The sequence below is a fragment of the Centrocercus urophasianus genome, unplaced genomic scaffold (assembly GCF_019232065.1).
Source record: "Centrocercus urophasianus isolate 14NV4802_14NV808 unplaced genomic scaffold, USGS_Curo_1.0 seq_12, whole genome shotgun sequence".
In the NCBI taxonomy this organism is placed as follows: domain Eukaryota; kingdom Metazoa; phylum Chordata; class Aves; order Galliformes; family Phasianidae; genus Centrocercus; species Centrocercus urophasianus.
In genome coordinates, this window is record NW_024884364.1 from 32,481,633 (window position 1) to 32,505,075 (window position 23,443).

The following is a 23,443-nucleotide window of genomic DNA, read 5'->3' on the forward strand; positions in this document are numbered from 1 at the left end:
TAAGACTCTGCTTTTGGGCAAATAGCGTGTTCAGGATATTTAGTTCTCTCCTCTTCTGAAGACTTCAGTGTTGTTGGCTTCTGAGGCTGCACTATGCTTTGTGTAGTAAGAGCAGTTGGCACCTCACAAGCTAATCAGTGGACCTGCCTGTCATCAGATGTAACTGCACAGAAATCTGAATTACAGTGAAATTGTAGTACTTCAAGGCAAAGGCAAGTATGGCATAGAGCGTAGCAAAGAACTAGCTAGTCATTAACCAGTTGAACTTGAATATAAAGTTCTTAAGAAGAAAGAAGAGGAAATAAAGCCATCAAATTCAAAGTTCATTAGAATTAAATTACGTTTAAAAGCTGCAATTCCACACCTCAAAGTCTGTCTTTTTAACCATAGGAGATGGAAAGAGAAAGTCACATTTGAGCATTCTAATAACTAAAATCCTTTTCCAGACAGAAAGTATTGATGAGAGCTTTTACCTGAAACTGAAATAAGTATTTGAGTTCCAAAACTGCAGTTGGAAAATAATCTCATGCTTTAGAGATTTCTTTGACAGTGGTACAGATTAAAACTGCTTTAAAAAAAAAAAAAAAAAGAGAGAGAGAAATGACAGGTGTTGTTTTTTTTTTTTTTAATGATACATAATATCTAGGATTTTCATCACTTGCTTGTCAGAAATTCAGTTTACTTGTGAAAAGTAATCTTGTTTAAATGACTTGCTTATTACTATAAGGAAACTTTGTAATTAATACTTCTGCAATTCTTTCTGTTTTTCTACACCTTCAAGCCTTCAAGTTCTGTGGAGACGTTCTTTGATTCTCTTGTGAGGCAGGCAAAGATCCCCAACATTTTCTCCTTGCAGATGTGTGGTGCTGGACTGCCTGTTTCTGGAAGTGGTACCAACGGAGGTAGTCTTGTGGGTATCTGTCAATCTGAGAGGGAAGATGCATCTTTGTTAAACTCTCTCCCTTTTTTCTATGATTATCCTACTATCAAATTTAGTGGTTAAATGTACAAAATGTTTTATAATTTTTTGAGGTGAAGTTAAGCACTTAGGCAAAACTTAAGCATCTTGTTATTTTCATTCTCTATTCTCTTTTAATCTCTTGAGTTTGAATAAACTTTTGCATTTGAAGTTTTAATTTTAACACAGAAAAAAAAAATTTGTGGTGTCCCTCCTCACCAATTCTATTTCCTCAGGGAAGATTGTGCTACCTTTCTCAAGCTGAGTGGTCCTCTATTCAGCTATCAAAATGTGAAAATACTTTTTTATATGATGTGAAAAGGGGGAGAGGAATCAAGGCTCTTTGTCTTTTTTGTAGACAGCATAGCAAAGGATAAAATCTGAGAACTGGATCTTCCCCTCGTTAATCAGGGAAGTTTTTGCATCCATTTTACTGGTTCAAAGTACTGGATATTGTTTATTTGAGGTAATGATTTGGAATAACTCTTATGCTGAAATAAGCATATCAGCACAGGAGTTAATTGCAAATAATCTGCTGTAAATTCACGTGCTACTGTAAATGTTAACACATTTGAGATAGATAATGCCTATGAGAACTTACGTTAGTAGAGTTCAAAGCATGATGGTCTAGTACGCTGTCACAAGCTTCAAAGTAAGTCTTGACAGAAGCTAATGATGATAGCAATTACATGATGATCATATTCCCTCTTTTGTGTGAGTGAATTGTTGTTAAGCAGTATTAAAGCTATTTTGATCTGATAAAGTGAATTTACGATATACAGGTTTTACTATTTCATCCCGGTTTTGTACATTGCCTAGATTAAACAACTGAAAGCGTGGTTTTGATCTGAAACATAGATCTTTTGTAAGAAAATCAGTGTGAATTTGTAGAAGGTGCTGGAAATTTGCCCCATGGTAGGATTTTTTTGGTGTACTGAAGCAGTATCTTCTTAATTTCTAAATGTTTCAAATTTCTTTATTATTGGTAAAGAATTTGTTAGCAAAATGACTTGAAAAGGTGCTAAATTAAAATTTTGATGCCCTCTGTATCACAGTGAAGTGTTCCCCTTTTTCCTGTACTTACCCCAAAGGTAAACACCTGTCATTCTTAAGCATGTGAATTTCTTTCCATTTTCACTCAGGTTCTAGGTGGCATTGAACCAAGTCTCTACAAGGGTAATATATGGTACACACCTATCAAAGAGGAGTGGTATTATCAGGTTGAAATTCTCAAGCTGGAGGTTGGAGGACAGAATCTTGAATTGGATTGCAGAGAGGTATTTGCAGTAATCTGTTTCTGTCTATATAAAACATATTTTTTTTAAAAAAAGCATCCAGCTGATCGTTTTTGACCTTGCAAGCTCCTCTTAGAATTAAGACTGCATAGTAACTTTGAAAGGAAATGAACGAACCATGTGAAATGTACGTCCATGCTAAAATATATATTTGGCATGTACATGATAAAAGTGCTTGAAAGAGAAGTTCAGAGTTGTTGATAGTACTTGCAGTAAATAAAGAACCAAGTTATAATTATTTTGTCAACAGTTCGCTGAAAATAAAGCTGCTGTGGTTTGGAAGGGCTGAACCCCTTAACTAGTTTCAGAGGTACTGCAGATGTCTAAAAACTGAAGATACTGCACTGATTTAAGAAGATTTTCTATAACACTCTGTAAAATCAAACCAAAGGATTTTTAAAACAGTTCTGGTCAAATAGAGGAAAGAGAATATTTTGCAATGAACTCTGGAGATATCTAAGCACATAATTCATGATGGCAGTAGGCAGGTATTTTCTGTGGAAGCTTCCCAGACTGTCTAGGCTCATGCTTCTTTTTTATTTTTGAAGTTCACTTTTCACAGAATCACAGAATGGTTAAGGTTGAAAGTGATCTCTGGAGGTCATCTGCTCCAACCTCCTGCTCAAGCAGTGTCACCTCCATCAGGTGTTCAGATGGCTTTTGAACATCACAGAATCTTGGATTATCCTGAGTTGGGAGGGAGCCACAAGGACCACTGGGTCCAACTCCTGTCTCCACACAGGACAATCCAAAAATCAAATCATTATTTCTGAGAGCACTGTCCAGATGTTTCTTGAACTCTGAGAAGGGCAATCTTCAGGAAGGAAATTCCACTCTAGGCAACCTGTTCTTTTGCTCCACCACATGCTCAGTAAAGAAGCTTGATGTTCAGATTGAACTTTTTGTATTCCAGTTTGTGTCCATTGCCCATCTTCCCTTTATGGCTTTATCCTGTGGTATTTTGCTGAGCAGACCCCTGAAGAGGCTAGAATATTCTCTCCTGAAGTCCAGGTTTGTGAGTTTGCTGGGTGCCCTACCCACAATCCTAAGGATGGTGAACTCCATCATCTCATGCCCACAGTGGCCAAGATTGCCCTTGAGCTTCACATTCCTTGCCAGTCCCTCCTTGTTGGTGAAAACGAGGTCCAGTGGAGCACCTCTCTCAAAAAGCTCCTCTATCATTTGGAGAATAAAGTTTTCACCAGTGCAGTCCAGGAAACTCCTAGATTGTTTATGCACTGCTTTGTTGTCCGTCCAGCAGATTCTGGGGTAATAGATGTTCACAATCAGAACTAGGGCTTGCAAATGAAAGGCTGTTCCTATCTGGGCGTAGAGAACCTCATCCACTTATTCTCGATCAGATGGCCTGTAGCAGACCCTCATTATAATGTCACCTCTGCTTGCCTTTCCTTTAATCCTGACCCATCTGTTCTCAGTCAGTTCCTCATCTATCCTCCAGGCCAAGTTTAATGCACTCCTATTGGTCACTGACTTAGAGGGTAGCATATTTTCCTCATCTCCCCTACCTGTCCTTCCTAAAGAGCCTGCATTCTTCCATTGCAGCACTGCAGTCCTGAGAGCCATCCTACCACATCCCCCTGATGCCAATAAGATCAAAGCCCTGCAAGGATAAACACATCTCTAACTCATCTTTTTTACTCCCATATTTTTTATGTTAGTGTACAGGCACTTAAGAGGGGCACCCACACATTTTAAGTCCCTAGAAAATGTTTTTGATAATTTCTCCATAATGTTGCCATGTTGGCATTTCCTTATTTTGCCTGCAAGTGCTGGATGTGACCTCTCTCAAGACCCGTATCGTTGACTTTGTGATCCCACCCTATCACATCACTCCATGTCACTTGTTCAGCAGGCCTATGCATCACTCCTTTACTGGGTTTCTGGTTGCTTCCCCCCTATCGTAGTCCTTCCTAATTTAAAGCCCTCTTTACAAGGTCAGCCTGGCAAAAATGTGTTTGCCCTGCTAGGGTGCATCCTATCTCTCCCGCACAGATGCTGATTCTCAGAGTCCCATGGTCAAAGAAATGAAAACTAAATTTTGTTCACTTCAGCCTTGCTATTTATTATTCCTCATGGTTATGTTTTGTGTTCTTATTAGAAAAAATTTTCTACTGTCTCTGGATCAGTCTAATAAAACTGTGCTGCTGGATTTTTTTGTTCCAAAGCTGTTTTATGTTTTTCTGGAGGATATGTGTGTATGTGCGTGTTTCATTTGGTTCTTGCTGTTGCCTGTTGCTATTCATGTTTTGATTTTAGTTTGGTGATTTTCATGCCCTCTTTTCATTAGACACCCTGTCTTAGCTGTCACTTGTCCTCTTCATTGGAAATCAGTAGAATGTGATAATTCTGAAGTTTTTATAGTTCATACATATTAAATAAAATTAACAATAAAAAGACTATGAGCATAAACGTATTGCCACACAAAATACGAGTCATATTTCTGTAGAAAGTATTTTAAATGAATCATGCCATCTTCAATCTACTTAATAAGCAGAACAAGGTCTATTCAAATGCCTCCCTATTATATTGCTCGCAATGCAGAACTGCTGAGCCTCTAGCAAGAATGTTTGTATTTGCTTTTCTTTCCAGTCCTAAAAAACAGTCGACGTGTTTTGAAGAGGAGGCCTTGTACCGCCTGTTTTATACATGCTGTTTCCAAAAAACAACTCACTTAAAAATCTAGTAGTGTTATGAAAGTTTCCTGTTATTGTCACTCTTCTGAGCCGTGGTTTGCTTTCACCTTGGACGTATCAGCATAGTGTGCCAGTCAATACTGCAAAAGGCATCATGTCTTTCTTGATTTAAAGAAATCTCCCAGCAAAACTTTAGGAGAAGAGTAGTAGGTGAAGGCTAGAATGATAAAAAGCTAACTAATTATGGGTTTGCTGAGAACACATAATTCTTTGTATGTGTTGATGAACTATGTGCCCTCTCGTCTCCTAATTGTTTTCTAGGAAGCAGAACATTTCTTGTAACAGTCACTAGGGACTACTCCTTTCCTTGAAAGGAAAAAGCTGTCCCTCTCACTTGAGCGCTCAGAATCTGTCCAGTATTGCATTGCAGCTGTGTCCGTGCTGCTGGCAGAACAGGACTGAGAAGGCAAGGAGCTGCCACTGGTACTCTGTTCAATATTAACCAGCAAGACTGAGAAGGCAAGAAGTTACTGCATGCTGAGTGTACACTGCACACCACATGGAAATCCATAAGAAAGGAATTCTACATGTTTTTATGCTACTGCTTGGCCCTCTTAGTTGTGCCTCCCACCTACTTACTTTCAAGGGTAGCTCTCAGGGTTGCTGACCGTTGCATATTTATGGTGCAAGTATGCTAAAAAGTGTTTCCAAATGCCTTAACATTTTTCTCCCCTCTTCAGAAATTCCTGAGAAGTTCCTGAGTGTAGGATAAATGGCAGGTGTTGCCTACCAGTGCTCTTCCTGTTTGCTTTTTTTTCAGCACTGTTTGGCAGCAATTTGTATTTGGAAGCCAATGTATTTGGAATTTAATTCCCGTATGATCTTTTCCTGAAAAGATTATAGTGTGTGTTTCCTTGTGTCTTTTGGTTATGCCATAGACACATCACTCTTCAGGTATATTAATCCTGCTGCCTTAGCTAGTACTTTCCATAGCTGGGAAGTAATTAATGCCAATGACTGCCATTGTTGCATGCCTTTCTTTTTGCAATTAATCATAGTTTTTAAAGGATCTACAGATTTTGAAGGGCAAAGATTGAAATTTTCAGACTTCTTTGTAGCTGCTTTTGTGTGTGTTCTTGTGGTTTTCCTAAGATGAGAAAGAAAGGTGTGCATTTGGCTTCCGTACTCTTGAGTCAGTACCAAACATGATGTGTAAAGAGGACTCATGTTCTCTGATCATTTTCAAGTGAGAAACAACAGTCATTAAAAGCAAGCTCCTATATGACATTTGAACTAGAGTGAGTGAGTACTTTGCATTATTGCAGAGACCTCAGTGCAGGGCTTAGGCATACATGCAGGTGCTTCAGTGTGCTTACCCTTTGTCAGTGCTAAACATGAAGGCACTTTAGCCATTCTATGATTCTATGACTGCTGAAAGGTATGACATACCAGCTGATGAAGTCAGCTATCAAAAAAGGAACAACCTTGTCATTGCTATGAGACAGTTTAATCTGCATTACATCAACTAAAGTGTGTAATTTGTCTCCTTTTTCCTCCTTTCTAGTACAATGCTGATAAGGCAATAGTAGACAGTGGGACCACCCTCCTCCGTCTGCCCCAGAAAGTCTTCAGTGCTGTCGTGCAAGCAATAGCTCGCACATCCCTGGTAAGCTAATGCCATTAATTTTGCTTTAAATGTTAAATTCATGTTAAATAACTGTTTGAACGTTGAAAGGACTGTCATCTTCTTTGTCTGCCTTGTAAGTCATAGGGTCTTTGACTTGAGGGGATCAGAATCTTTCCTGGTGTACTTCTGTTAAGAAATTATGGATGGATTCGATGGAAACAGAAAAGGGAAAGGAAGACGAGAGAACAGGAAGGGAGGTGGGAAAAATGAGGTCTAAATCCAGACAGAAGGTGCGTATGTGAAAATGCACCAGAAATAGTGTGGAGACTGAGTATTTTGCTCTAAGCAATTCAGAAATACAGACTTAATTCAATATTTTTCTATTGAAGGTATTAAGAGTCCAAAAATCAGTCCTTCCATTCAAAACAGAGTGTTTGTAAAGCAGAAGAGCCTGCGACTACAAGCAGTTACTTTCCAAATATAGGCTTGATTGCTGCATAGAATGGATGCAATTCATCAGGATTATTCATATCAAAAAAGATACTTTTGAATGTCATTATTTAATTATGTTTTAAAGCATCTTTCTTTAGAAATAGAGTAGGCTTTAGAAGTAGGGCAGGGACATGGTGGATTTATCTGAGTGTAGAGTAACTGAAGCGACATTTTCTAGTGAACAAAAGCTATTCATAAGTTTTGAATACAGTGAACAACACTGGGGAGGTTAAAGCAAAGGAATAAATTTCAGATATTTTGATGTGAACAAATTGAATATTTCTGTCGTGGCTTCAGGAAGAGATAGTGGTAGGAAGTGCAAATCACAGGAAATGTAGTAAGTTAGCTATTGGCCAGCTGTCCGACAGGCAACATACTTACCTGTATGCTTGTAGTTCAAGACTGATACCCTTTTCCTGACTGAAAGCAGAGATTTGGCATGAAGAGTTTATTCACTGCCTATAGTTGTCTGGTGTGTAAAATAAGTATACAAATTGTCTTACAGAGGTCAGTTTCCCTGGTTAAAAGTTCTGCTCTTTGTAAAGTGCTTAAGTATTGATTTGTAACAATTGCAGCTGATGAGGGGGGAGGGAATTGAAGGAAGCCTACCGTAGAGCTAGTGTAACGTGGGCATGGCATCCTCCTGGGGAGTGGGTCATAGCACTCCATACTCTTCCCTGATGTGAGTCAGGAGGATGTTCAAACACGGGCTTTCCACATGCCAAGTAAGCAGCCAGATCAATAAGATATTAGAGGGGAACCACTCTCTCACTTTGCCTAATGATTTTTGTTCTTCCTATTAAAAATGCATAAGCAAACTCTTCCAGACAGGGTTTCTTTTTAATTTCAAGGGCCTTGTTGTTGTATCCCTTTGTCTCCACACACACCAGAAGTTATTTGCACAGCTCTAAACAAAGGAGATAGTCTACTAAATAAGAAAGTAGTTAACAAGATGTAAGGATTAGTTTCTTGGGTTGTCAGAGTTATTTTAGTAAAATGGGAACTTGCAGCAGTTGTACCAATGGCATGACAACTTTGCTTTGGGGTCTGTGCTTCTGGCAAGCTATTTATCACAGAAATGTAAAACCAACTGCTGTAGTCAGATACCTCTGACCATAGGTGCAGTAGGTTAACAAGTTCCTGCTCCTAGCTGCTTGTTACCTGCTTCCCAGCATGACATTATTGCCCGCTCAGGTTTATTGGCATAACTGCTTATGTACCATTCCTTTATTCAACTGCATTAAAAAAAAAAAAAAAATCAAGTCTGTAGCTTTCTATTCTTTAATGGTGTAGAGAGTTTTTTAAAATGCCCTGGTCTGAAGTCTTTTAGGGGGCAGTTATAGATGCGGTTTGATGTTGGAAGGTCTGAAGAGTGGTGGGTTTGGCAGATGAGCAGAGATGAGTTGCAGGGAAGGCGCAGCGACTGTACCTCATGGAGCTGAAGTCAGAACAGCATGTCTTCTCACATCATCAAAGTAATGCAAAGTCAGTAAGCTGGAGAAGGGAAAGCTCAAGTTAACCTGAAATCTTTATTTTAATAACCTTTTAGGTATCATAAAGCCAAATGCCTCCCGATGCATTTGTTCAGCATACAGAAGTAAGGCAAAGGAAATACAATGTAATAAGCAGCCTCACTGGAAAATCAAAGTAGGCACTTAAAATAGAGCACTTGATGGATTTTGTCTGTCCAGTCTGGGTGCTGCCTGGGAGCTCTTCTCACATAACAAGCTCTGCTTTGCAATGCAAAATGGAGAGAGTGCTATGTTTTCAGCAGGTCTGACATGGGACTGCTGTGAGAGGTAGAGCATTTTGGTTCCATACCAAAAGATGCATGCATTGAGAGTTAAGTGTAAAAGCTGGCTGTGAAAGTCTCATGCTGTGTTTGTATGAACGTACATTTGCTGGCCCAAGAACAGAGATGAGCACTTGGAAATATAACGTCTCTAATACAACCTTAATTATTTCATTGGCAAGAAGGTGGGTGTGTGTGAATACTTGTCACCTGTAAAATGCCATATAAATAATGCATGAACTGATATTTGCAAAATAATCGATATCGCAGATAATTATAAATGAGTGGGGTAGAGAGGCTGGATTCCATCTTTTGCACCTGTATGAGATAATTTGGCTGTACAGCAGCGTAATAAGATATGAGCTTGTATGCTGCTTCATTGTGGAGTCAGAGCCAACACAAAGCACTGCATGCAAATAATGTTTTCCTCTGATCTGGCAGCACATCAAATTTGTTTGCTTTGGGGAGCAAGAACTCCAGGCAAGATTGTTATCTTAGGTGAAGAAGCTCTGGAAGGGTTTAATTTTCACTTTGTTTATGTCATGGCTATATTAAGAAGCACTGCTAATCAACTTTTATTTCAAAAGCACATCAAGTCATACTGGTGGTGAGTGACAGAGCAGCAAGAGAGATAGAGATGTGTTTCTTTTCATTGAGTAGCAGACCTTGAGTCTCTTGGATGCTGGGAGATTTTGGCATACCTTTTGGCTTCAAAACCCTGAAGCTGAGTAAAAAACTGTGTGTGTGAAAGAGAAGCAATCCCATCAAATATTCATGTTGCTTGTATTTACTTTGTGTTTTCAAAAACTATTTATTTAATTGTTAGCATTCAGTCATAGCTATCAAAATCTATCAAAATGCATGTAATCTTGTATGTATCACGTTTTTGTTTTGTTTTGTTTTGTTTTTCCATAGATACAGGAATTCTCTTCTGGCTTCTGGTCTGGTTCACAACTTGCATGCTGGGATAAAACTGAAAGACCTTGGTCCTTATTTCCCAAACTCTCTATTTACATGAGGGATGAGAACTCCAGCAGGTCATTTCGGATCTCTATCCTACCGCAGGTCTGTTTTCTTTGTTTATTCAGTGTTGCTTGTATTTTTACTATTATAAGGCATGTGCTCTTTAAAAATGGTAATAGAAAATTGGCTTATCACATGCAAGGGAATTTTCTTTAATGACGTTTTTAAAGATCAGTTTTTAAGTAGGAAAAATAACAAAGAAACTTGTGTATTAGAAGAAACTCCAACTCCCAAAGCCAAATACAAAAGTTTCCTTCAGAGTGCAGCCCATGTAGTTGGAAATGATTCTTTCAAACTGTTAGGAAAAATAAGTAGGTTTTGATTTGTTTTCTTGAGCATTAGCCTTATTATATATCAATACAGTGTTCCTATTCATTTTGATCTTCTAATTTTGGGAGAAGGAAATTGATTTGTTTTTCACGGCATTCTGAATTGGAGCACTTCTCCTGAAAATGATACTCTTGGCAAGGAGCCTGTGTAATCTCTTCACCAGTTCATATAACTTGGTTGGTTTATCTTTTATTCATATTTCATTCTAGCTTTTAGAAAATAGCGTTGTGCCACTTTTATTTCTGCTCTCTGGCTTTTTTTTCCCCCAGTACAGATTGCAATATAGGCCAGTATCTTCTAACATTACTAATACAATCTTTTACCTCAGGGAACGGTCAGAAGTGTATAAGAGAATGAATTTTTAAGTACATTTTAACTGGAAATATAGTGAAGTCTCATGATAAGCTTTTTCTTTATTGATCATGTAGAATGTCAATCTTTCATCTTCCCCCAGGAGAAAAGAGGTAAAATGTGGCTTGAATTTATGAATCTAGAACTTTGAGCTAACACTGAATGCTTTCTGGATCAATTTTATCCTGATATTTTTGTTTTAAATATTATTTTTTTTTCTATAATTTGGATTCATGTTCCAAATTGTTTCTTACGTATCCTCCCCGTGTGGAACATACAGTAAGAAGTAGGTTTTGTGAACTTGTAGGTTCTCTGCACGTAGTGAATGATTGTGTTCAAATTTAAGCTTGGGCTCCCAAGAGCTTTTACATGCATGTAAGCTTTGATCAGATTTAAATGTACAGAAGTCTGTTTGCTGCTATTCACTTTTGACTTCCAGTGGAATTTGAGTGTTTGATTATAAAAATCTGAAAAAATTCTTGTAAGTACTCTGTGGTGTTCCTTCTTACACTCTGTCTTTCTTTTCTTTCTTTGTTATTTTAATAGCTTTACATTCAACCCATCCTTGGGATAGGAGAGAACCTGCAGTGCTACCGATTTGGGATCTCTTCCTCCACAAATGCTTTGGTTATTGGTGCTACGGTCATGGAAGGCTTCTATGTAATCTTTGACAGAGCTCAGAGGAGAGTGGGCTTTGCAGTGAGTCCATGTGCAGGTAAGAAGGATATTTTGTGCAGGACTGGTGAGTGAGGAAACAATTGCTACTCTCAAAATAGACCTTTGTCCTTTACATAATGGGGAAAGGTATGAAAGTGTGGTTAGCAGTAAAGTATGTTTTTTAGCAATCCCAAAGTATTCAGATTTCAGGAAGGGTAAAAAAAGAAGGTCTTTTGGTATGAAGTAAATCAGCATTGATTTGGATATCTTAGCTGCATTCTTCCAGCTGAGATAGGATCTTCTTACTGAGACACCCGTCTGTGCATGCAGCTTCCCCAACACAGATCAGTCCCTGTTTTTAATGCAGCTTCATGTGTGCAGTCCTGTTTCAATTTGCAGATAAATTGATTCTTTACTTGACTGGGCAGTGAAGTACCTTACTCATGTTTTTCTCTAAATACAAATTGTGCCTTTACAGCCTTTCAGAAATAGTCAGAGCAAAGATGAAAATGGTACTCAAATTAAGATTTGTGATGTCTGTGTTGGTTCTAAACACGTTGTTTGCTCAGTGTGAGTAGGAAGCCATTGAAGTTTTCATTAGCTGCTGAGTAAATGGGAAGAAAAGAGCTGATCGTTTTTGGCAGATTTTGCAGTTATCTGGTTAACATTCTTGTTGTTTTGTGTTATTTTATCTTACCAAAGGTAGCTAAAAACAATTACAATTTTGGCGTTTCCTCCCACTGCTGATGAGACATTGCTTTGGCACCACGTGAACATAAAAGTGGGAGAAAAAGAAAAGGCTGTGTACATATATGCAAATGTCTGTCCGAAATACAAGTGGTATATGCCTTGAAAAACATAGCATCTGTGGTTTGCATGGGAAAAGGAGTATTGACTGACACTGCCACTTTAATCCCCGTTATTTATGTTAGAGATGTAAGGGCAGTAAGTACTTGAGTGCTTAGTACGACCAGGTAATTGAGGGAAAAAAGAGACTAGCTGAGTTGTAGATTCAGAGCATTCTAAAAGCTTTATAAAATTATTTATTTATTTTAATTTCTATATTGTTAGTGGGTTCAAAATTGTTGTCTTTGAGCTTGCAAAGAAAAAAATGCTGGACATTTGATGCAGGCTGCTTAGTGAAGAACTCTATGAGATACCCTACTGATGAAAGACACATTTTGAATGCGTCTGGAAGGAGAGTGTAACTACACAAATATTGCTGGGCAGGTTTTTCTGCCTGTCATTCCTCCATTTTCTTCCTAACTGCAATTTATCAAGCCTAGAAGTGCCTCAGTCCCTGCTATGCTGCAGCCATTAATGGAAAGAGGAAGGGGCATTTTGACTCAATGCTGTGACCAACATCAGGTTGGCAGGGCGAGCCAGCTGGTGTTCATAAGGGTTGCTTTAACAGCCATGTCTGTGTGGAGAAAAAAAGAATCTGGGAACCATAGTAACACTTTCACTATTCACTTTCATAATTAATGTTGCTACACAGAAGCATTGAGTTTGGTCAGTGCAGTTAATTCTGCTAACCTCTCTAGAGTAGAACTGAGCTTTCTGACTAGAAATGAAATCCAGATCTGCATGAGCATGGACACACGATGATCCCCAGGTGGTGTTAGAGTGCATTTAATTCTTGTTTCTTTGTCCATGTTTCATGCATAAGTCTAACATAACATCATGGGAACCTGATGCTTCTTGAAGAATCAGATGATGCAAACCAGTGACTGAGACAAGATATACTGATTTGTCAGACTTTATTCATGGGGGGCAGATGACATTTTGCTAGATGTGCCAGTTATTCTGAATTCACTTCTTCACAGCTTGTGCTTTCCATATTTAACACTACTTTCATCAGAAAACCACAACTATGAGTGGTTAGCAGTCAGTGCAGTGTGAGAGATTAAGCTGCCTAACTGGCTTCCTGTGGAGGCCAGCCACGTCCTCCATAGCAACTATATTAATGTAATTTATTTGGAGCTTTTTAGTCTGTTCATGGCATAAATTAAATTGAATTACCGATGGCATAAAACCTCAGAAGTAGAGAAATAGAAAAGACTGTTCAGTGTTGCTGTGCTTCTTTATAATCAGCTGTGCTTTCTTGTTTACAGTAGTGCATTAACACTAAATTTAAACCCATGCTTTTGTGAGATATTAAACAGATATATGCTGAATTTAAAAAACAAACAAACAAACAAAAAAACCAGTGGGAACAAAAGCTAAGACTAAAGCCCTCAACTTCACTAAGCTCCACGTTTCTGTTGGCTAGAATGGCTAGCAATGAGAAATGACTTATCCCACAGTCCTCCTTGCCCTGTTTTCATTCTCCAGGATCTACCAAGAACTGAAGAATGAGAAGAGCTTAGAAAGCAAGAAGCTAATCCATTGTGGCAAGAAAGGAAATATTCTTTTTCCTTTAAGTCTTATTCGGCCTGTTACTAATTTCAAGTTGTTTCAAACTGTCTATTGTTAACTTCAGAGATAAGTAGTATTTATAGGATGACTAGGAAGGGGTTTGGATTGAGCTCCATCTTGAGACCAAATGTTTGAATCACTTAGATAGTATTAGTGATGCAACCTGATGGTACCTCAGCATTGAGTAGAATTACACCTCTTGTTATTTTGTAGTAAGTGAGAAAATCATAGCAACAAGCCTTAGATGTTTTTAAGAGCAGAAATGCACCAAGCACCACAATCATAAATAACTTCCACACTAAAATGTGATGAGACAGAATGCAGTCTCACCACTTTTTCATTCACTAAACTTGAGGGAATGGCTGATATGGTGATACAGTGGCTAACAGAGCTTCAAGTGAAAATGACCATGCTAAGATGGAGGACTGAGCACCAGGAACCTCATGAGGTTCAGTGAACAGAACTGTGGAGTTTTGCATCGTCAGCCTGAGAGGGGCCTGGCTGAAGAGCCGTCCTCTGGAAAAAAGAAGTGGAGATTATGGTGGGCATCAAATGTAAGTCAAGGGAGAATGCAAGTGAAAACACACAATGAAGGGCAACACCTACCAGTTATATCCTGAGATGTTTACTTTGACAGTAGGAAACCTTCAGCAGGAGAGGAGTATAGCAGGTTCTCCAGAGAGATCATGAGTTCTCCATCCTTAGAGTTTTCCAAGGCTTAGATGGACAAAGAAAGCTGCACCTGACTTGATCTATTGATGGTGACAGTCCTGCTCTGAGTAGGAAGCTGCACTAGGTGACCTCCAAAGGTCCCTACCAGGCAGCAATTCACAGTTCTGTGATATATTTGGTCTCACTTCAGGTTGCTTCCTTTCCAGAAAATCCAAAACAGTGAAAAAGATTGTTAGACCTTCATAACTTTGAGTTCTATAGGGATATTATAAGATAGCATTTTTGTCCTGTGATCATCAATATCGTAGGAAATCCCATTTGTTCAAGGTCAAGAAATGAGTGTAGGTAGCTATCACCAGGTATTCTAACAACAACAACAACAAAAAAAAGCCAAAATATCACAATTCAGCTAACGTATAATAGGTTGTGTGACTGTTGATTTATGTTAGGGGTATATTTGAACAATTTAGGCAAATTTCTCCCTTTTTATTTCCTTGCAATTTCAGAGTAGAAGAGGGTAAAGGAAAAGTTTTCTTTTCAGAAGGAAAAAAGCAGAGTCTATGCTGCTATCAAACATTCTCAAAATGTAATTTCAAATGTCAGCCACTGCAGCAATAATTTTGTATTGCTTTTTTTTTGTAAGGAGTAGTTATTGTATTCGAATCAAATAATAAGTAATTAGGGACTGCTTATTTTCAGAGCTAGCTATCTCCAAGGTGGAAAATTGTGATCTTTTTTTTTTTTTTTCGTGTTTTCACTTTTCAAAATGCTGAATTCCTAAATAGTAATCCTTATGCCTTACATTTCACATTAATATTATATGTGGTTTAGTTTGGTTTTGCTGCAGGGCTTCACAGAGACATACAAAATGTGGGGCTGAGAAGAACAGTGAGATATGTATGAGAAATAACTGCATGGCAGGGCAAGTACAATATGTGGTCTCTGAACAACGTAGATTTCACAGGCCTTCCAGGTAGACTTTTGCAATTCTGTCCACTCTTGTGCAGCTTCCATACAGTGTCTGTGCAACAGCAGTGTCTTGGCAAAGATTGCTGATGATAGAGGGCTGCTTTATCTTGGTCTGATGAGTTGAGAGAGCACGTTTGGCTATTACTGGTGTCAGAAAGCTTGTGAATGCAGCTTCAGGTTTCATGCAGCTCTCTCTAATACTGTTTTGCCACCAAAGAAGTCTTCCCACATCTGCAGATGGAGAAAGGGTTGGTTCAGCGAGTGATCCCTGAGAAAATTCCTGGGTTTGACATTTCTTATGGGAGGAATGTTTTCCATCAGATGAGTGAGCTGTCCAGACTCTCCTGGAAGCTTACCTGTCACCAGGGACGAGATTGTGAGTGAGCAGAACAGCCTTCTGCTTTAGTGCCCTACCATAAGTTGAATTAATTCTAGTGAGAATTGAACCTTTAAATAATATGAGATTATGAGAGGCTGGGAACTGAATACTAAATCCCCCATCTTTCTTCCCAAGGATGTTTTATGCCAATCTCTCCAAATGTGCTTTCATGAGACTTGTCAAAGCTGTGTGTAAAGGAGATGCAATGTTTACAGTAGGCAGGGCCACTTAAGGTCTGGTAAGTGTGTTTCTGTATGTAAAATGAACAAGAAATGAGGCGAGAACCTTAGAACTGAGGTCTTTACGAGAAATATGCAGATGAGTCTTGGAATATTTCAGTAGAAAAGCAGATGATGTCTGTTTGGAAAGTTTGTTAAAATGCACAGAGAACACTGACTGCAGGCTCCTAGTTGCCCTAAGCATGCTGGAAGGTGCGTCCTTCCCCAGCTACAGGCCTGCAGGTACAAAACGCCCTGAATATTTTGTTGCCCCAGGCAACTCCCTTGCTCTGCCTTTACAACACACATAGCCCCATCCACAGCTCAGGGGAGCTTTGCTGGCTTGCCATGGTTACTGTGACAACTATGGACAGCATAACCCTTTCCAGCAAATACTGGTTTAAGAAGTACCGGCTTGTGGTGGTAATGAAACAAATCAGGAACCTGTGCTGTACCAAGATGGATGGCTGCTCAAAAACAGCTGCAGAGGCACTCCACGATTTTTGCTTTAGTTTTGTCCTGTCCATTTTTGATCTGCTTCTTAGCTTCTTCCTCATTGCCCAACATATCACGTCCAAACTCCTCACTATTGGCACTGACCATCCTCTTCACTCTTTCCCTGTGCTGGGCAGATGTTCCCAAGCTCTCCTGCTTTACCTCCCCTTCCTTCTTGATTTTCATCTCAGCAGTATCGCTCCCAAGGCTATTGGTGCTGCTTTCTGCCTAGAATATGGTCTTCTAAAGTATCTGTGAAGCTAATGAACCTGCATATAACTCTCTAAAACCTTAGGAGGCAGCTAATACAGAAGATGTAAGAATCCTCTGACTCTGTCCCACTTGTTGCAAATGCCAGAAACACACAAAAACTCTCCAGGCCCTGAACAGTGTACTGGTACTGTAGGATTTTTTAAGCCTCATTAGACTGACATTTCTGAAAGGTTAGTTCAGAAGGAAAACGTGATCCACTGGCTGGGGCTTTAAGCTGGCAATGGGAGACCTGAGTTAATGTTCTGCTCTCTCATTGATAGCCTATGTAGATGTGGGAGTAATATAGTCTCCATTTGCCTCAGATTCCCATTTTATATCTGTGGAATACCAGCATTCTAATTTGCAATAAGAAAAGCATTTAAAAATGACTGAGCTGAGATACATGATGATGGAGAGGGTTGTATAGGTTTTTAGGCTAGATCTTGTTACTTGCTTTTAAATGGTCTTATAGACTTAATGCTTCTCTTTCTGTAATTTCTCAGAGGTTGATGGCTCTCCAGTGTCTGAGATTGAAGGCCCTTTCACAACCACAGATGTTGCAAGCAACTGCGTTTCTAGCATAACTTTCCATGAACCAGTGTTGTGGATTGCCTCCTATGCTCTCATGAGCCTGTGTGGGATTATCCTCCTCATACTGATCATCCTGCTGCTTATTCCACCACGGTGCCAGCATCGCTACACCGACAATGACGTGGTCAACGATGAATCCTCCTTGGTGCGACATCGATGGAAATGAGAAACTTGATGGTGAAACCTGGGACTTCAACAGAATGAAGGACAAAGTACTTTGCCAAGGGGAAGAAGCCAATGCCTCAGTCCTTTCTACATCCATTACAAATCGTTGTGGAAAGCCCTCCAAATACTCTGCATCATAACTTTTTAAGCTTTATTTTCTAACACTGATTCTGAACCAAAGCACTGTTAACCACCTCTCTTAAGTGCTACGGTACTGGATTTGCTACTACAGTACAATGAGCCTTTATGCTCACAATAGTACCTTTTTTTTTTTTTAAGAAGAAGAACCTTACACCATGATGTTCTTCCACTATCTGAACAAAACTGTCCATCCCTCTTTCATAAAAAAAAAAAAAAAAACAAGCTATCAGAATTTTCTAAGTGATCTGACTGTAGAAAAAGAGAAAAAAAATTAATAATCTTTCTTACTAATCACATTAAATGAATACTGCATTGTGTTTACATCAGTTCATTTTGAAGCTGTACTTATGGTGTGGGGGAAGGAGAAAGGTCAAACACATGCAGCAGTTAAAGCAAGTGAGGTCAAGAAAAATGGTGGTTTGGGTTTTTGTTCCTCAAGATGTCTGCTGCCACTTGAGGGGTCACCATTCCTAGGTGTCATTGCAAAATAGTTTGAGGAGGTAAAAACTGAAAAACAAACTTGTTCAGCCTTAGCGTAAAACAAGACTACCTCTCTTAATTCACAAGGATGATGCCACTGGTAAACATGTAACTTAGAACTGGTCTTAAAACACAAGACATCCCATACAACCAAATGTAACTCCTGCACTTCTTAGTAGTTGATATTAGAGAAATTAATACTTAACAACTTTCCATTTCGGCGCATAAAAAAGCTTTTCAGTTTCCCCCCGATTGTGGGGTTTTGTGTGGTTGTTTGTTTGTTTGTCTGTTTAATTCAGGATGACTGATATATAGAAAAGGCTGGGTTGCATATGTGTAGATAGATCCTATAAATCTACGGTCCGTGTTCTCTAGTGTCCTTTCCTATTTCTAGTTAGTGTGTAAAAAAGGAAGCAACAAAACAAAAAAGACAACCCATTTTTTGCTGAGCTCAGCAATGTAGAAAATCAAGAAAGAAGTCTTTCCTCATGGACAGACTGTGAAGTGAAGATCTTAATGCCGGCTTGTTTTTAAACATGAGCAGCAGTTGGGGGTTTTAGTTTAGCTTCATTGGTGTGACAGGCAAATGAAAAATTTCTGGACTGACTATCTGAATACAAACATGCAGTAAGACTGAAAACAATAGTGGGAGAGATCAGGAAGGAGTGTATTTGACCAGACCTCCACTGTGCAAGCACACATCTTAATGCTGAGGTCACAACACAGTATTTTCTTTGCAGACAGAACAATTTTTCACGTATTTTGTCAGACAAACAACACAAGGTTGAACATTCCAATGATAACAAGTTATCTCTTTGAAAAATAACAGAAAAAAAATCCTTTGCGTTTCAATAGCAGAGCAGTTTACAAATCTACGAGTAAAAAGAAAGTGGTAAAAAAGGAAGCTTAGCTCAGAATCTCCCAATCTCTCGTCCAGAAATTTTTCTGCCTGTAATCCCTTCCTGCAGTTTTCTGATTCACACTGCCTTTGCTTCTGACTCTGCAGGGAATAAGTGAATATTTCTTTTTTTTTCAGGATGGTGCTTTTACAGAGGTGCACATACTATGTGTGAAAATAAAGCACCGTTGTTTTTTAAACTAATGTGTATATCACTTCATAACTAAAAGTGCTAAAAACTTTCCCTTTTAATTCCTGCATTTTCGAACTGCTTGACTGCATAAGGTAAAATGATTCGTGTTTTAATCTAACATCTGAAAATGAGTTAATTTAGAATTAAGAGTTGCAAGTGGGAGGAAGTTTTGAATTTGCCTCATTCCTCCTCTGCCTCTCAGCTTTTAAATGGAGAAAAACAATTGCAAGGAACATAAGAAATAGAGTTTAGGTGTTTTCTGCCTCATATACTTTCCATATGTCTCTTTCTTCATGTCTTTTTACTTCATGTCTTAAATTTTAATCAGGTCTTTTAGTACACTTTATAACAAAACATTTCTTTGGGTTTTCCTTACAGCAAAAGACTTTGCTTCATTTCCAGTTCTGTGATTCAGTTCCACATAGTCCTCCTGGGTTTGGTTTGACGCGTTAACGAACCTTTTCAAACTTGTATTCCTTGTATGGTACAGTAATACAAGTAATGCTTTTGTCACCTGTTTCAAACAGAAATGTGTTGTGCACGTTTGGATTGATACGGCTGTAAACAGTGAGCCCTTTTTCACTTCAGAAAGCACCAACTGTTGTATGTTCTCTGAATACGTTAACTTCTGTTTCCTTCTCCCCTCCTGCCTCCTCATCACAAGGAGTTTTAGGAAGGAATTCATTGGGAAAGGTTTCTGGTATGCTTCTGATGACAAGCTAGAGTTGTTCTGAGTTGTTTAACAATGTGTAGAAAATTTGATGTAAAAGCCTTTCAGTTTTACCCTTTTGTTTTGAATGTCATTGGTCAAGACATTTTAATAGAAATGCTTGAATTACATGAGCAATAATCAAGTAGGACAAATGAAATAGTAATATATTCTTGAGTTTTCATGGCATCCCTTGCCACTAAAATTTAGTTTAGTTTATAGTAAAATGCTGTTAGTGGCATCTGCTAGCGGCAGAAAATTCATCTTAGCTTGTAAATTGATACTTACATTGGCAGATATTCAGGTGAGTATTGCTTTGTTGCTCTGGCAACAAGAAGAGCAATAGAAACCCTTGAGGGTTGATTTTTTAGCTTACAGCGCATTAAGAAAAATAATGCTCTTGAGCATTTTTCCATGAAAGCTGAAACACAAAGATAGACTACAGCGTTACCAGGTATGTCTTACCAGTGATCGCTTCCCCTGGTGTATTTTTTTAAAGGAGAGTGCTGTGAGGTATTTTATACTCTCGTTAACTAACTTCAGAAATCAGATTAAATCATACCTGAAGAAAAAAGAAAAAAAGAAAAAGAAAAAAGAAAGAAAGAAAACAACCACCAAAGCCAAAAAGCAGAGCTTCGGATAAAGATGGTGCTGGGATATATTCTCTATTTATTATGGAAGACAGGGTACTCTAAATCACAGCACTCTAAATCACTCCTTGTATACATATCAATATTTGTTGCAGAACCAGCATTCTCCTAATGTGAATGTAATATCGTGTACCATGAAAATGTCAGAAAGCCATGTTTTATTGGATACAGCCTTTTAGATAATTGATGCTATCAGTTCAGTCATTAGGGATTTGAAGATGCGTGATTTGAGTACAATAGTTAAACCTGAGTTCAGGCATGGGAATATATTATTTATATCCCACTGCCTTGCATGTTTTAGAAATTTTATCATAGGCTTTTTTGGCTCAATTTAAGAGCTGAAGAAAACATGAAGAATTTTTATAAGCTTTTTTTTTTTTTCAGATTCAGTAAAAGGAGTTAGGTACAGGGGATTGTTCTGTTTTAAGGATTTGTAAGTTGGACCAACTTAAATGCAATATATCAAGGCAGGGTGCAATTCCAGTTCTCAGCTTTGATGTTCTGCAAGTTAATGTGTGGCAATCACAGTACTACTGGCTTTGCTATCTCTTGTTAACAGATCAGTTTCTTAACACTTAATTCTTTATCATCTGATATCAAAAGATTCTGCTCAGTGACTTGCAGCATATGAATTTCTATTTCACTGAAGGATTAGTCATTTGTATACTAACCTTTTCCAGTCTTTTTTTTTTTTTTTCCTCTTAACATAGCATTTTGTTAAAAGACAGAGTAGTTTTTTTCGTTGTCTAATAATCCAGAATGCCTGAAACGTTGAAACGTTCTTTCGGTTCCATAGAGGTTTCTCAACAACTCTATTGGTTGGTTGCCATATTCTGACCTCCAACATGAGCCTCATATACATGAGCAGTAGTAGTTCCTCATCAAGAAGGAAGCTGGTGTGACTGAAGGGAAAGCAAAGAAAATAAAGGAAAGAGAAATTAGTAGGATACCCATTACTCCACTTCATTAAAAATTTTAAGAGCACAACTGATTAATCCTTTTAGGAAAGGTCTGTGCAATCTACAAAGACAATAGTTGCTGTCAAACTTGACTCTGATTGACAAATCGTTCATTTCTGAGTGGTGAAATTCCTGCTGCTGTTCAGCGAAGGGAAAGCAGATGGCAATGGGATGTGAGCACTCTTCAGAGGCGGTCAGATCTTCTGGCTTCTGGAGTCCAATTAGATTTTAGGTCAGTCTTGTGAATAATCTGGAGTCCTGGTAATTTCTTCTCAGGAACATTACCTGAAATAAAATTGTTGCCTTCAGCCAAACCCCTGAATGGAGTGAACCTGTAGTGCAAAATCTACTGCTAAGAATTGCACTGACAAAGGGGTAAGGTGAACTGAGGCTGGCTGGTTGTGTGAAAGGATGAGATGCTAAATCACAGAGTCTTCTGCCAGACTTTCAGATCAAGGCTGAGGTTCCTCGGTAGAGAAGAATAGGAAAGCAACTGCAGTTGCTGAAAAGCTGCTGTAAATGCAACCACGCCAGCTAATCATCTGGCTTTTGGTAAGAGAACATGTGCTTGAATATTTTAGAAAGGGCACTCTGTGGTGCTTATTGCTATTACTGGGAATTATCCACCCATAAATGAAAAAAGGGTGCAGTCATCTTTAAGTGAGATCACTGGCCTGCTACTGAATAGTCCCCTCTCCAGATAACAAAGCACTTAGTGGTATTTCTCACCCATTTGTAAGTAACAAAATGGGTTACTTTAAAACATGTTGACATCAGCCACTGTACAGTCAGTTTGCTTTTTTATTCTGTTTGCTACATTTAGGTTTTGCTGGATCTTAGTGGCCATATAGCTTTTGAAATGTTGGAAATTTTAGATTAACTGTAAAATACATATGCATAAAACATAGAAGGTAATTCTCAGCATTTAAGTAAGAGCATTCAGTAACACTGAGTGTTCTCTCATGCTTTAAGCCAGTGATAATCATTTCAAATCAGTGTATTTAACTTCTGTCCTGTTAATTCACTGTCTGTGAATCTTCTGATTTTCTGAAAGTCTCTGACCACCACACCTACTTCCCCAAAAAGAAGTTCCAAAAAAGCCTCGTATCCAAAATTCAACCTACTAACAAAAGATACCATTTTCTTGGTCATCATTCACAGATCTGTTTTAAAGCAGTTTGTGAAGCTTTAAAAGTTAACTCTGGATTGAAAATAGTTGCAGTCAGGTGGTGGGCCTGGAAGGAGAGAATTAGAGCCAAAACTCCACCTGTGAAAGGGATCCCAGAACTTGACAGAGTGCAAAGAACCCCTTTACACTTCTGAGTACAGCTCCTGGACTCTTCCACTTCTCACTTGGACAAAGTTTAGCGCTGCTGTTCCTCTCTGTTTGTACTTACTGGCCCCAGATTGCTTGGAAAGCATTTGGTGTAGCATTCTCCTCCCCTCCTGGACTTACCTCCCAACATATTGAACTGAGTGTAGCTCAAGGAATACTGCATAACCCATGGCAGACCTCTGGGTAATATACACTGGAAACTGCTGACATGTATGCATATTTTTCCTTGTTCTCTGCCTTATGAAATACAGGGGTGGAGGGAGGACTACAAGGAGCTGTGAGAGTGCCATTCTTTAAGCAGGTGATGGCCCCCAATGGAAGGCCTGGCTGGTTTTGTATTGCCATGAACTACAGTCAATCCCTTAGTGACTTCTGGCTCTTCCTTCTGAATGAGAAACTTCTACTTTTTCAAGTTGAGCGACTCAACTTGATTTTACAGTGATGTGTAGTTAGGTAAAATACTTGAATAAACTGCATTGTTTGTAACCATTGTATTCTTGTTTGAAGTGTACCTTCTCTCATAGCTATGTCAAACCCTGAAGGGTATGTTTATCCTGTGTTGTGAGAGGCTAATCATGTAACAGTGTTTAAATGGCTGTGTTTGCAACACAGGTGTCCCCTGGAAAATCCTGGGCAAAATAAAACAGGTTCAAGTGAGGCATACTGAAATGACAAATGGCAATTTCTTGATAGCACCCAGGCATGGATTACTGCAATACATCCTGGGAAAACTGCCTCG

At 38.8% G+C, this 23,443-nt stretch overlaps 1 protein-coding gene across 1 annotated transcript in view; it reads left to right on the plus strand.

Moving 5' to 3' along the window:
- Positions 1 to 23,190, plus strand: part of BACE2 (beta-secretase 2) — a 57,514-nt gene extending 34,324 nt beyond the window's left edge. The window contains exons 4-9 of the mRNA XM_042810264.1: positions 782 to 910; positions 2,101 to 2,235; positions 6,472 to 6,573; positions 9,734 to 9,883; positions 11,069 to 11,237; positions 17,086 to 23,190. Of these exons, the coding sequence (XP_042666198.1) occupies positions 782 to 910; positions 2,101 to 2,235; positions 6,472 to 6,573; positions 9,734 to 9,883; positions 11,069 to 11,237; positions 17,086 to 17,339 (939 nt within the window). The 3' untranslated portion in view covers positions 17,340 to 23,190. The remainder of the gene's footprint in view (positions 1 to 781; positions 911 to 2,100; positions 2,236 to 6,471; positions 6,574 to 9,733; positions 9,884 to 11,068; positions 11,238 to 17,085) is intronic.
- The last annotated feature ends 253 nt before the right edge of the window (positions 23,191 to 23,443 follow it).